The sequence below is a fragment of the Ranitomeya variabilis genome, chromosome 3, assembly GCF_051348905.1.
Source record: "Ranitomeya variabilis isolate aRanVar5 chromosome 3, aRanVar5.hap1, whole genome shotgun sequence".
Classification (NCBI taxonomy): domain Eukaryota; kingdom Metazoa; phylum Chordata; class Amphibia; order Anura; family Dendrobatidae; genus Ranitomeya; species Ranitomeya variabilis.
In genome coordinates, this window is record NC_135234.1 from 644,274,533 (window position 1) to 644,290,136 (window position 15,604).

General features: G+C 43.5%; 1 protein-coding gene across 1 annotated transcript in view; it reads right to left on the reverse strand.

Annotated features, from left to right (window-relative positions):
- Positions 1-15,604, reverse strand: part of TAC3 (tachykinin precursor 3) — a 237,520-nt gene that overhangs the window by 39,870 nt on the left and 182,046 nt on the right. Inside the window, exon 3 of the mRNA XM_077299748.1 lies at positions 7,429-7,531. Within this exon, the coding sequence (XP_077155863.1) occupies positions 7,429-7,531 (103 nt within the window). The remainder of the gene's footprint in view (positions 1-7,428; positions 7,532-15,604) is intronic.

Here is a 15,604-nt window from a genome sequence, read left to right on the forward strand (position 1 = left end):
TATCAACATAAATCACAACTAATATCCCACGGAGGTCTGGAGTTGGAATGATGCTCAAAATCAAAGTAGAAAATGAAGTTACAGGCTGATCCAACTTCAGTGGAAATGCCTAAAGACCTTCTAGACCTGGACTAAAGCATCCGCCAACTGCTGGACAGACTGTGGTGCAATGTGACGTTGGTGGATGATGCGAGACATGATGTCACAGATGTGTTGAATCAGATTCAGGTCTGGGGAACGGGCGGGCCAGTCCATAGCTTCAATGCCTTCATCTTGCAGGAACTGCTAAAATACTCTAGCCACATGAGGTCTGGCATTGTCCTGCATTAGGAGGAACCCAGGGCCAACCGCACCAGCATATGGTCTCACAAGGGGTCTGAGGATCTCATCTCGGTACCTAATGGCAGTCAGGCTACATTTGGTGAGCACATGGAGGGCTGTGTGGCCCTCCAAAGAAATGCCACCCCACACCATTACTGACCCACTGCCAAACCAGTCATGTTGAAGGATGTTGCAGGCAGCAGATCACTCTCCATGGCATCTCCAGACTCTGTCACGTCTGTCACATGTGCTCAGTGTGAACCTGCTTTCATCTGTGAAGAGAACAGGGCACCCATGGCTAATTTCCCAATCCTGGTATTCTGTGGCAAATACCAAGCATCCTGCACAGTGTTGGGCTGTGAGCACAGCCCCCATCTGTGGACGTTGGGCACTCAGACCATCCTCATGTAGTCAGTTTCTGACCGTTTGTGCAGACACATGCACATTTGTGGCCTGCTGGAGGTCATTTTGCAGGGCTCTGGCAGTGCTCCTCCTGTTCCTCCTTGCACAAAGGCTGAGGTAGCGGTCCTGCTGCTGGGTTGTTGCCCTCCTATGGCCCCCTCCACGTCTCCTGGTGTACTGGCCTGTCTGCTGGTAGCGCCTCCAGCCTCTGGACACTACGCTGACAGACACAGCAAACCTTCTTGCCACAGCTCGCATTGATGTGCCATCCTGGATGAGCGGCACTACCTGAGCCACTTGTGTGGGTTGTAGAGTCCGTCTCATGCTACCACGAGTGTGAAAGCACAACCAACATTCAAAAGTGACCAAAACATCAGCCAGAAAGCATTGGTACTGAGATGTGGTCTGTGGCCCCCACTTTTATTGAGTGTGTCTTGATAATTGCCAATAATTTCTATTCTGTTGTCTATATTAAATTTAGAAACATCCTTAGGGGTGCACACAAGCATCCCCAAAGCAAAGCATCCCAGAAGATAAGCATCAAGATAAAGTAGTTATTCCATGGCAAAGAACTAACATCCATCTTCTCTCTTCACAAAGATACAAATTCCCTCTGCTTGCTATCTCATCTCCTGCAATATATTCTAATGGTACAAATTCCCTCTGCTTGCTGTCTCATCTCCTACAATATATTCTAATGGTACAAATTTCCTCTGCTTGCTGTCTCATCTCCTGCAATATATTCCAATGGTACAAATTCCTTCTGCTTGCTGTCTCATCTCCTGCAATATATTCTAATGGTACAAATTCCTTCTGCTTGCTGTCTGTCATCTGCCGCTTTACCATCCAGAAGCATATTTTAATGTGCCTGCTAAATCATTGGTATAATTCATTTGGTGCATTGTACTTAATACTCACTGTTGCATATCCATGACTGGTATCAGTCTAGATGTTATCTAGTGGAAGGTGCTATGGCAAATAGATGTAGCCAGGCCCAATGTCTTTGATCATCTAGCCACCCCCTGGTGTGCTGGCCCCAGCTGCCAAATTATCCCCAACCAGTTCCCACAATCCATCTCTCCTGAGCCTGGATTGTGGTCTATAAATTTAGAAACATCCTTTGGGGTGCACACATGTGGGGGTGCATGCAAGCATCCATGAAGCAAAGCATTCCAGAAGATAAGCATCAACATAAAGCAGTTATTCCATGGCAGTTAGTCAGGGCAGGAGTCAGGTAACCCACACTCTCTCCCTGCTATCCATGTGCTTTATTCCTATCCTCCTATGTTCCCTTGCCATCCACTTCCACCACCCCATCCCACCTCCTTCACGACTCATATACATCAGATTCTTCCCTCCTTCCCTCTCCATGTACAGCAACCATGCACTTCTCACCTTCCTGAAAAATCTCAGCCCATCTTGTCCAAACACACTGCACAAAAAACTTTGTACAATTCCAAAAACTACTTGCTCTTTATCTTCCTAGTCCTACTGATTTCAGGGGACATATCCCCCAATCCTGATCCACCATCCACCAACCTCAACCCCTACCCTACCTCACATCGAAACCCTACTAACCTTACTTAAGTTAGTCGCACTCCATCTCCTTCTTTTAATTGTGCCCTTTGGAATCCACGGTCTGTATGTAACAAGCTTCCTTTCCTACACAATTACTTTCTGAAACACTCTCTTAATCTGTTGGCCCTTACAGAAACCTGGATTCAGGATTATGACACTGTCTCTCCTGCTGCCATTTCCCATGTTGGCTTACAATTCTCACATTCCCCAAGACCCAAAAACAGACATGGTGGTGGAGTCGGCATACTCCTGTCCCCACAATGCACTTTCCAGGTCATCCCCCCAATTCCATCACTCTCATTCCCTTCTTTTGATTTCCACACCATCAGGCTCTTCCGTCCCTTCTCCCTCAGAGTATCGATCATATACCGGCCCCCAGGCTCACCCACCCACTTCCTGGACCATTTCTCTGCCTGGCTGCCGTACTTCATGTCATCTAAACCACCAACCCTTATCCTGGGAGACTTCAACATCCCCATTACCAGCCCCACTTCCGCATCTGCATCCCAGCTTCTATCACTAACCACTTCTCTAGGCCTCTCACAGCTCTCAACCTCTGAAACACACAAAGATGGTAACACCCTTGATCTGGTCTTTGTCCGGCTCTGTTCAATCTCCTATCTAGATAACTCACCGCTTCCCCTCTCTGACCACAACATTCTCTCCTTCATGCTCACAATTCCTCGCCCACCGCAGCACACTCCTACCTACCACACATTCAGAAATCTACATGCTATAAACCCTCATACACTTTCAGACTCCCTACACTCATTATTGTCCCCAATCTCCTCTTTTTCCTGTCCTGATCTGGCTGTACATCACTACAATGACACTCTTAGAAGCACCCTAAGTAGCTCCCCTTACCCTCAGAACCTCCAAACACAGAGTAAAACAGCCCTGGCTCACATCGCAAACCCGATTTCTCCAGCGATGCTCTAGGTGTGCTGAACGCTTATGAAGGAATACTCGCACACCAGAAGACTTCATACGCTTCAAATTCATGTTAAGAACCTATAATTCTGCCCTTCACGTTGCCAAACAGACCTACTTTATCACCCTGATCTCCTCACTATCCAACAACCCCAAGAAACTTTTTGACATCTTTCACTCCCTCCTCAGTCCAAAAGCACAAGCCCCTATCACAGACATTTGTGCTGATGATCTGGCCTCCCACTTTATAGAAAAAAATAGATAATATCCGTCAGGAAATCCGCTCCCAGCCACTAAGTGCAGTGACTCCCATCCCTCCCTGCATTTCCTGTTGTGAATTCTGCTCTTGGGCTCCCTTCGGTGGTTATAAGTGGTAGCACTGCTGTCTCTGGATCACAGCATTTATCAGGTGTTTTCACTTTTTGCAATTCTGACTGGGCTATTTAGTCTTGCTTGACCCTTTAGTCAGTGCCAGTTGTCCATTGTTCCTGGAGGATTCACATCCCTGCCTGGTCTCTCCTGCTTTGCTGTTCTTTTCAACAAAGATAAGTTCTGGCCTTGATTTTTGCTGTCCACATGCTGTGGCCTTATTGTTCAGTTCTTTTCCATGTTTTTGTCTTGTCCAGCTTGGTCTGTATAAGGATTTGTTTAGCCAAGCTGGTATCTCTGGAGATGCAGATATACCCTCCATATCTTTAGTTAGATTTGGAGATTTTGTATTTTCTGTGGTGGATATTTTCTAGTGTTTTAATACTGACCGCATAGTACTCTGTCCTATCCTTTCTATTTAGCTAGAAGTGGCCTCCTTTGCTAAATTCTGATTTCAGTCTGTGTATGTTTTTTCCCTCTCCTCTCACAGTCAATATTTGTGGGGGGCTGTCTATCCTTTGGGGATTTTCTCTGAGGCAAGATAGTTTTCCCTTTTCTATCTCTAGGGGTATTTAGTCCTCCGGCTGTGTCGAGATGTCTAGGGAGTGATAGGTACATTCCACGGCTACTTCTAGTTGCGGTGTTAAGTTCAGGTTCTGCGGTCAGTACAGGTACCACCTTCTCCAGAGTACATCTCATGCTGCTCTTAGGCCACCAGATCATAACAATTTCCCCTGGCTCACTCTCCACATTTGATCCCATCACAGAAGAAGTCTCTAAGCTCCTCTCTTCTTCTCTTCCGACTACATAAACTACTGTCCCCATTCCCTCTCATCTCCTCCAGACTCTCTCTACAGTCATCACAACTCGCATAACTACAATCTTTAATCTCACTCTCTCCTCTGGCATTTTCCCCTCCTCTTCAAACACTCTATCATTACTCCATTACTAAAGAAACCCGCTCTCGACCCATACTGCACAAACCACTACATACCAGTCTCCAATCTCCCCTTCATCTCTAAACTCTTGCAGCGCCTGATCTACTCCCGCCTTACCCATTACCTCTCCACTCATTCCTTCCTAGACCCTTCACAGTCCAGTTTCCTTCCCCTACATTCGACAGAAACTGCACTCATCAAGGTGATCAATGACCTTCTGACAACAAAATGTAATGGTGACCATTTTCTGCTAATTCTTCTTGACCTTTCTGCAGCTTTCAACACTGTTGACCACCCTCTCCTACTCTCTAGGCTCCAGTCACAAGGCATTAAGGACACTACTCTCTCCTGGTTCTCTTCCTATATTTCTGACAGCTTCTTCAGTGTTCTGTTCGCTGGCTCCACTTCATCTCCTTTTCCTCTCACTGTTGGGTACCTCAGGGCTCAATCCTTGGCCCCCTTCTCTTCTTCCTCTACACGGCCCCAATTGGACAGACCATCAGCAGAATTGGCTTTCAGTACCATCTTTATTCTGATGACACACAACTATACACATCATTCCTTTACCTTACTTACCCTGTACCCCTTACCCCTGTACTACAGAACGCCACTGACTGTCTGTTCGCAGTCTCCAACATCATGTCCGCTCACTACCTGAAACTCAACCTCTCCAAAACTGAACTTTTTCTGATCCTGCCATCTACTAACCTCCCTAAATCTGAGATTTCCCTCTCTGTGGGTGGCACCATAATAACACCCCAGCAGCAGGCGCACTGTCTGGGTGTTTTGTTTGACTCCGATCTCTCCTTCACTTCCCATATACAATCTTTTGCCTGCTCTTGCCACTTACACCTAAAGAACATCTCTAGAATCCACCCTTTTCTCACCATGGAAACAACAAAAACCCTTACTGTCGCCTTGATCCACTCCCACCTGGACTACTGCAATGCTCTAGTAAATGGCCTCCCCCTTGCTCGAATTTCCACTCTCCAGTCTATCCTTCATGCAGCAGCCAGGGTTGTCCATCTAGCTAATCGGTATTAAGACATGTCCACTCTTCGCCAGTTGTTACACTGGCTGCCCATTCATTATAGAATCCAATTCAAAGTACTTGTTCTCATCCACAAAGTGCTCCACAGTGTGGCACCCCCTTACATCTCCTCCCTCATTTCGGTCTATCAGCCTAACTAACCACTGCGCTCTGCAAATGACTTTCGACTAACCTGTGCAATATTCCGTACCTCCCACTCCCGACTCCAAGACTTCTCCCATGCTGCGCCAATCCTCTGGAATGCTCTACCCCAAGATATTAGGACCATCCACAATTTGCATAGTTTTAGGTGCTCCCTCAAAACATATTTGTTCAGAGCGGCCTCTCACATTCACTAATCAAAGTCATTTTATGTTTGTGTGTGTGTAGCCCATTCACTACTTCCATCTATCCCCCACCCCCTGAAGATGGCTGGACCATCATTGTAAATACATCATTGTAAATACACACCTGTACTTTGTATCTCCCCACCTCATTGTAGATTGTAAGCTCTCACGAGCAGGGTCGTCTTATTTTGCTTTAATTATTAAAGTTCCATTTGAAAAAAAAATAAAAACTCAATTCCATTCTTATGCCATTTAAGCTGCATTTAAAATGACCTGAACTGTATGTTGTGTTTCAGAATGTTTACAGTGATGCCAAATGTCTACATTTGTTATATTTTCTCTCTTTTGAAAACTAAAAACCTCTTTAAAATGAAAAGCTGTGTCTCTATATTCTGAGATGCATACCTTACATTCAATTTTCCATAGATGCAGCTTTGTGAAAACTTGTTTGCTTGTTTTTCATTGGGACAAGCAGATGTGAATCCACTGATTTCGGTTAGAACAGCTGAGTACTCATTACCGTTTATATTTAGCATTAAATTAAACAAATTAAAAATTGCCCATTTCTTTCTGCATGAAAATTGGACTTTTTTTTTATAAATTTGTGTGAAGTTAGTCTTTTTAAACTTAGTGGATAGGTGATAAATGTGTTTAGAATAACCCCTTTTAAGTCACAGCCTGAAGAGTCTGGAAGCAGATTATTCCCCTCTCGTCTTAATATAAAGAGTTCAATTTACCATTTGCATTTTTTAAATGTAATTTTTCTTTTTTTTTTTTGACATTTTTTACACTAAATTCTTGAAAATGAAGCACATAGTTTATACATAAACACCAACTATACATAGTTGGTGCAAAGTAAATAATGCTTTTTTCATTTTTGTGTTTGATCTGTTTTGGGAATTTTAAATTTAAAAACTTGCACATTCACTAAATGATGTAAAAGTTTATACAAAACTGACTGCCATATGGAAAATCACTTGGGGTGGGATGTGGTAGGGGGATGGAGTATATTTCATCTAAATGTCACTTTTTAAAAAGTTTCAATTGATGAATAATCAGCCAAATCATCTGGAAATCAAAAACTCCACAATGGCAAACAGAAAAAATATCAAAAATGGGTGAACACATAAACTAGGATTTAAAAAGGCACAAATTAAATGAAGAAGTAGGCGCAAATTAAAAAAACAGGCAAAACGCCAAAAAACAGACAAAGTGCAAATGTATAAATGTAATAATGAATTAGGCCCAAAGTCTTAGCTGTAATGCCTTGTAAAACTGTGTAGTAGGATGAAATGCCAGGACAACAACTATATGGAACTTGTATGTTCTTCCTATGCTTATCAGGGTTTTCTATGAGTCCTACAGTTAAGTCTCACACTCCAAAATAAAAACGTATTGACTGGTAATTGACTTCCTATAAAATGACCCTAGTATGGCTCAAATAGAGAAATGACATAATATTGTCTAAAAAGAAATATAATAAATGTATAAACAAAATGTCATTTTATGTTACCGGAGTTTCTTCTGCCCATAAGTCCAACAAAACCATCATAAGAATTGTCTTCATAAAACCTTTTCAGAAGTGATGCTGGGAGTTTGTAGGCATCTGAAGATTTCTGTTTAAAAACATCAAAGATTTGGATTTAGTAGTTGTAGTTTTTAATTACACCATTCATTTCTCCATATCATCTACTGAAAAAGAGGAAAAAATCCAAGTGAGGTGAAATGGTGAAAAAAACTCAATTACACAATTGTTTTTTGAGCTGGGGCTGGGAGCCCCATTTCTTGGGATTCCAATGCCCTTCTCATCTTGGGATAGTTGGCAGTCTCAACAGTCAGACAACTCAGTGATCAGCAAGGTATGGATAGGAGATAAAAAACAAGAGAAGTCCAGCTCAACGAACTTGTGAACAAACTTCATTCTTTATTCACCAAAAGTGCTCAGCAAAGGGTTAAACAACATCAGCCACCTGAAACGCGTCGATGTCGCATATCATGTAACTATCAACGCTGATGTTGCTTTACTCTCTGCTGAGCACTTTTGGTGTATAAAGGAAGAAGTTTGTTCACAAGTTTGTTGAGCTGGACTTCTCTTGCTTTTGATTGCTCCACGCCTTGACACAGCATTTCCTGTGCTCCGAACACCTAAGGATGTCGATTACAGTGAGCTGGACTTTTGACTATGGATAGGAGATACCTTGTTTATCTGAGATAAACAAGATACCTTGATTAGAGATTTCATCAATATCTTACTCTATGCATACTATCCAACTTTAATTGTTATTGGTGTTGTCCAAGCTGAAATGAAAAGTCTGCTATGATTTTATGTTGATTGCAAACTGTTGAATTGTGAGTGACAGCACACAGCATGATGATTTCCTGGTATTTCCTGGGTGATGTTTCAGCCTGGACAACCCTTTCAGTAGTTGGCTAGTATGTAAAGCACATGCATGTTTTAGTTTTTTCTTTACTATAAACAGACATACTGTATATTTATATACAGTATATTGAATATATTTTATGCGTATGATTAGCAGCCTCCTAATTTTGTAATATCTCTATTTTAAATAGATGGAAATTTTTCATGAGCCATCTTCAGTTACAGCTGCCGTGTAGTAGATAACACTGAGTAATCTTGGGCACAATGACAAATATGGATTTATGCCTATTATAACTCATATAAAGAAGGGTTAGCACAGCACAACAGCAATAATCTTGTTAGCCACATGTAAAATGGTGATAAGCAGATTCTTCGTCAAATAGTACAACATAATTAAAAAGGTACAGATATTTTAATTCGATAAAATAGAATTAACAGTACAAACTTGATGGCAAAGGTACAGACAGAAAGCAAAGAAAGCACATTTTTTACCTAATGCAGGGGTGGGCAATTCATTTTCCCGTTGGACCACATGAAAGCACTTGAATGTTGTGGAGATCCAAACCAATAGGTTGAAGTTAATTCTGATCAATATTAATATTAACATATTCATTATACCTATTATTTTAACCCCTTCAAGAAATTGGACGTTTTCATTACATCTTTGTATGCTGGCACTTACCAACTTTAGATGTACTAAGTACATCCAGGCAATTTTGGGCGTATATGGGGCTGTGCGCACAATCAATGCTAGGTGTCAGCTGATTCTGACAGCTGAAACCTGGCACGCACCACTCTCTGAACCTTAACCCCCTAAATGCTGTGATCATTAGTGATAACAGCATTTAGAAGGCATTGCGGGGGCCAATCATTGCCATGTTGACCCTATGTTATCATGACGACATCTGGGTCACCAGGCTGCAGCAAACACTCAGACCATGCACACAGACCATGTATCCCAGGGGCTTGTGTCAGGGCAGCAATTAATTATAACTGCAATCAGGCTGCTGACAGTGAAAGTCCCATAGTGGGATAAAGAAAACACGATACATTTCTATTTTTATGCAAAAAAAAGTACACATCGCCGTATCCGCAAGGACCTGCCCCATAAAATGTCCCACTAGTAAACTCCTTCAGTGAACACCATAAAAAAACAAGGGAAAAACAATGCTTTTTAGTCATATCTAGTGTTGAGCATTCCGATACTGCAAATATCAGGTATCGGCCGATATTCGCTGTATCGGAATTCCGATACCGAGTTCCGATATTTTTGCGATATCGGGAATCGGGATCGGGATCCATATTCATGTAAAAAATAAAGAATAAAAATAAAAAATATGGATATACTCACCCCTCCGACGAGCCCTGGCTGTCACCGCTGCAAGCGTCTGCCTCCGTTCCTAAGAATGCAGTGAGTATAGGACCTGCGATGACGTCGCGGTCTTGTGATTGGTCGCGTGACCGCTCATGTGACCGCTCACGTGACCGCGACATCATCGAAGGTCCTTCACTCTCTGCATTCTTAGGAACGGAGGCAGACGCTTGCAGCGGTGACAGCCAGGGCTCGTCGGAGAGGTGAGTATATCCATATTTTTTATTTTTATTCTTTATTTTTTACATGAATATGGATCCCAGGGCCTGAAGGAGAGTTTCCTCTCCTTCAGACCCTGGGAACCATCCAGGATCGCTCCCTATTACGTTCCGATATTTGTGTCCCATTGACTTGTATTGGTAGCGGGTATCGGTATCGGCGATATCTGATATTTTTTGGATATCGGCCGATCCAATCCGATACCGATACTTTCAAATATCGGAAGGTATCGCTCAACACTAGTCATATCGCTTAGCAAAAAGTGAAATAAAATGCGACAAAAAAAGTCATCTTGTCCCGCAAACAACAAGCTGCCATACAGCTCCATCAGTGGAAAAATAAAAAAAAATCACTGTGGTGGATAAAAACTAAAACTTAACTTTTAATAAATCGTGATTGAACAATACATTATTAATCCACCGTACTTGTGTGCAGTCTGTCCCATAAAACTCCTATTAAAGGGCGACACAAAGGACACTATACTAATTAATTAGCACTGTATTTACAAATTCCTTTCAATTCTTAGGGAAACATTACAAAATATTCCTCAAGGGAAGTGTTCAACAATTAATTCACTATACCCTTCTGCTTAACTTACAACACGGCATCATTCCAATTCACTAATCAGTCCATTGAAAGAAAGACTGTCAGTAGACTAAAGTGCATATACCATGGCACGTTGTCCCAGCGGAAGTATAATTCTCCCTCATACAGTGTTCAATTATACTACACAAAGGCTCCAATGCCTATTAGATATAATCAGGTGACATCAAATGTCCGAAATGGATACACTCATATATTCAGCTCATTAATGTCACTTCTCATATGCTCATGTAATTCCTTCATCTGAATGAGAATAATATTCAAGTCTGCACGAGGTGCTGAGCTGTGTTTTTAAGTCTCTCTCACACCATTGCAGTCTAGCACTGTCCCTATTTTATAACTGAGCTGGTGCCTTCATTCTGTTTGAGATGTCAAGCCGTGATATTTGGCTCTATGACACCCCTATATTCTCGCCTCAATGCGTTTCGCCCTACATTTTTATATTAGGGTACATCAGGAGGCTTAGCCCCATTGTTTTATGATCATATGTTTACGTTATTACTTCCGGCCATGATGAGAGACGTGGGCGGCGGCACAAATCCTAAGCTTAAATAAACTACGTACCGCCTCCCAACACTCACGCTCACTCTCACTAGCCAACCGAAGGCTCCCTAACAAGGAGCCAATCAGGGATAGCCACGTGTAGTGACAGTGCCACTACGTCAGCCGGGAGATGGCCGTTGCTTGGTAACATGTATACCAAGAGATCTGAATCTGAGCATGTGCCACCCCCAGTGGCCATTTTCCCAGAGGCTACCGCATTGCAGGAATTCACAGAATGCCAGTGGAGTCCCGCTGCCCCACGGACTACCGCCACCGCTGCCACTGTCCCACTGAGCACCGCCACCTCTGCCCCAACAGGCTACCACCGCCACACCAGCCTGGGAAGGGAGGCTGCAGCGTCGGACCGGGACCGCCGCCACGGTATTTGTAAGTATATTCCGACTATAAAATGCACTCCCATTTTCCCAAAAAAATTTTTGGGAAAAAAGTGCGTCTTATAGTCCGAAAAATACGGAACACTGAAATTTCCCATTTTTTTAATAAGAAAAATCAATTTTGATTTGCTTAAATTATATATTTTTTAAATCCTTTTTCAATTTTGCCTCATATACAAGTCATGCAGGATAAAATGCTTCTTAACATTTTTTTGCTGTAAAATGCAATTTCTCATAATTTTGGAATGTTTTATTGTCACTTTCTTAGGCTAGTTTCACATTTGCGTTTAAATCCGCAGCATTTAAAACGCATCTGCAAGTGGTGGAAAAAACGCATATAAACGCGTACAAACGCGGCGTTTTTTTGACGCATGCGTTGATGCATGCGGTTAAAAAAGCCGCGTTTGTACGCGTTTACATGTCTTTTTTCCTGCGTTTGCGTTTTTGGTGCGCATGATGAGAAATTTCACAATAGAAAAATCTAGATAACCAGACAACGCCAATGGGACTACAGAGGGCGTGTATTATGGAATCTCTATATATAGACCCTAGGGCTACTGAAATTTTAACAGTTTGCTACTGTATCCTGTGTCATCATGGATCTTCGCATGGAGAGCTTTTATTTCAACCTGGATTTCAGCTTCAAACTGTTTCTTGCCTGTGCTTTTGCTTGGGAGCAAGACAGAAATCGCCAAAGATGGAGAAGGAGACAACGTAGGCGTTTTTGGAGGCACCCCATTATCGAACTACGTGAGAGCCGTGGAGCCTACCACACGCTCTATGCCGAGCTTAATGCCAACCCGGAGAAATTCCAGGAATACAAACAAATGTCGCAAGACTCGTTCCGGGATTTGCTTTCTCGTGTCCAAGGAGCCATACGGCGACAGGACACCCAGCTCCGTAGAGCAATTCCACCCGAGGAACGTCTGCTGGTTACGTTAAGGTTCGTTCAAAATCTAAACCAATGACAGTCCAAATTTAGTGTTTTCAGACATGTATTTTTTGGGTATTTTCCTTTCTTTCTTTAGCGTAACCACACCATAAAAAGAATAGATTGTAATTATTTTTTGTGTTTGTTTTTCTTCAAGATTTCGGGCCACCGGAGAGAGTTTATCATCCCTCCACTTCCAATACCGGCTTGGAATATCCACCCTGTCCGGAATAGTTGCGGACACCTGCTGGGCTTTGTGGAATGTACTCCGGGATGAGTTTATACCCTTACCCACCGTTGACATGTGGCTTGAAATTGCGGAACAATTCTGGAGTGTGTGTGATTTCCCCAACTGTTTAGGAGCGGTGGATGGAAAGCACATTCGCATTATCAAACCAGCCAGAACAGGATCGGAGTACTTCAATTACAAAAAATATTTTTCTGTTGTGCTCATGGCAATTGCCGATGCGAACTGTCACTTCATCGCCGTGGACATTGGAGCTTTTGGATGTGGCAACGATTCCCAGACTTTCAAGAACTTGGATATGGGCCGCCGTGTGTATGGCAACAATTTAAATTTTCCCCCGCCACAATCTCTCCCCAACACTCAAGGACCACCAATGCCATTTGTTATGGTTGGGGATGAGGCCTTTCAGATGTGTGAAAACCTACTGAAGCCCTATTCCAGTCGGGACTTGAACCACACTAGAAGGATCTTTAACTACAGACTGACCAGGGCCCGAAGAACTGTAGAGTGTACCTTTGGCATTCTGGTCGCAAAATGGCGCATTCTTGCATCAGCCATAAATCTAAAAGTGGAAACAGTCGACGAGGTGGTCAAAGCCTGTGTGGTTCTGCATAATTATATAATGGTTAAGGAGCAACCCAACATTGAACTGGATGAACCAGTTGCACACCCACTGCCCGATTTCCAGCATCACCTGCTGCGGTCAACTGCAGCAGTTGGTCACATGCGGGACCAATTTGCGGCCTTTATTTATTCAGATATTGGACGTGTGTCATGGCAGGACAATGTGTAAATGTTCAGTTGTAATTAGATCTGTACCAGTTATTTTCTACAATGATAATAATATTTCTCATTAATAAACTTTATAATATTTTTCATTAATAAACTTTAGTTTTGGTTGAGTTGACCGTGTCTCCTATCTTTTTCCTCTCCAAACCAAGGCTGTCCTAAACTTGCAATATTTGATCTGTATTTAATATCATTTTTTGTAATCCCAAACCAGGAGTGGGTGATAGTTATTATGTTAATATAATAATTTACCTCTAATTGTTCACTCCTTGTTTTGGCTTACAAATACTGATATACAACACTGGGCACATACTGCTAGTAATGGCAGCCATGTTGCTTTATTGGTAAGCTTGTTGACGTCATTGTGTCATGATTCTCTTCTCCTGTATCCATTGGACACAAACTGAAGAGACAATGACTGTCACACTATCTATACTCATCAAGTCAGGTGTCAGAAATAATGAATTCATGAGGCACATATAACAGCCTCATGAATTCACTATTTCTGACACCTGTGCAGGTGAGCATAGATATGCAGTGTGTGACCACCATTGTCCCTCAATTTGTGTGTAATAGATTATGTATAAAGAAGAGAAAATGGTGGTTATACAAGGCATTTCTCTACTCAACAGTTCAGGTGTCATAACTAATGAGTTTTTTGACACCTGACCTGTTCAGTAGAGGTCTGCACTGTATTTCCACCATTTTCTCTTCAGACTGCCACACTAGGCACAGACAAAAAGAGATTATGGAGATACATGTAATATTTTTTGGCCCACCTCATATCTGTATACTAAAGACACACAAAGCTGCAGTTTTTTATTTTTAACTACTGGAGATATGATGTGGCCCAAAAAGTAAGTGTGTGGCGAAGTTTCTTGGCGCATGGTGTGTGTTGCCGGCGTCGGAAGACACAAGAAACCAAACATAATTGTGGCAAATCAAACTTTTTTTATTTTGTAAACAACTCAAAAAATTATTTACGGCGCCGGCTTGGGGTAGAGTGATGTAAACAGGGGGTGTGAAGAACAGAGGCCTGGCTAACCATGGATGACGCAGAGGTGGCAGGAGAAGGGGCAATGAAACTAGAAGGGTCTGGAAGTTCGGGTATGGGGCTTGACACATGAGAGGCTTGAGACGCACTGGAAGGGTGAGACAAACCTGACATTACAGACACATTGGGAGGTGAAGGGGAGAGGAATGCTAAGAGTCCTTTGTTTGTTTTTTATCTGTGTTTTCTTTTTGGTTTGCCTGGTTGTGGGAGGTCTTGGTGGGCTCATATGGCATGGCGTGGTGGCCGGTGACCTGTCAGGGTCCGGCTGCACTGTGTCAGAGTCCATAGTACTCGTAGATCGTGCAGCCATGCCAGAGTCCATAGTGCTCATAGAGCGTGCAGCCATGCCAGAGTCCATAGTGCTCGTAGAGCGTGCAGCCATGCCAGAGTCCATAGTGCTCATAGAGCGTGCAGCCATGCCAGAGTCCATAGTGCTTGTAGAGCGTGCAGCCATGCCAGAGTCCATAGCACTTGTAGAGCGGAAGGCCATGCCAGGGTCCTGCTGCATCATGGAGGTGGTGAAAAGGAAGGCCATGCCAGGGTCCTGCTGCATCGTGGAGGTGGCGGTACGGAAGGCCATGCCAGGGTCCCGCTGCATCGTGGTGGTGGCGGTACAGAAGGCCATGCCAGGGTCCTGCTGCATCGTGGAGGTGGCGGTACGGAAGGCCATGCCAGGGTCCTGCTGCATCGTGGAGGTGGCGGTACGGAAGGCCATGCCAGGGTCCTGCTGCATCATGGTGTCAGTGGAGGAGGTCCAAGCAGGAGCAGCGGAAGTCATGGTGGTGGCGGTGGGATGTCCAACTGCACTCGGCATGGTGGTGGTGCTGTAGTGGTGTCCGGCTGTGGAAGGAATTGAGGTGGCCGTGCAGTGGGATGCAGCAGAGGTCGACATTGTGGTCAAGCGTGACAGTGAAGGCACAGGTGGATATGCCCCCACTGTCTGCTGGAAATACCGACTCTGCTGCATAGCCTGCACGTAAGCAGCATTGCAGGCCTGCATGACACTCAGCTGGAGATCAGGAGTAAGGTGTTCCGACATGCCCTGCTCAATTTGGTTAAAAAAATGATGTGCTGGCCTCTGGAGGTCGGCTTTCACTTGATCAAGGCTTTTGCTGACCTCCTGGATACGTGCATTCAAGAGGCTATGTGACACATC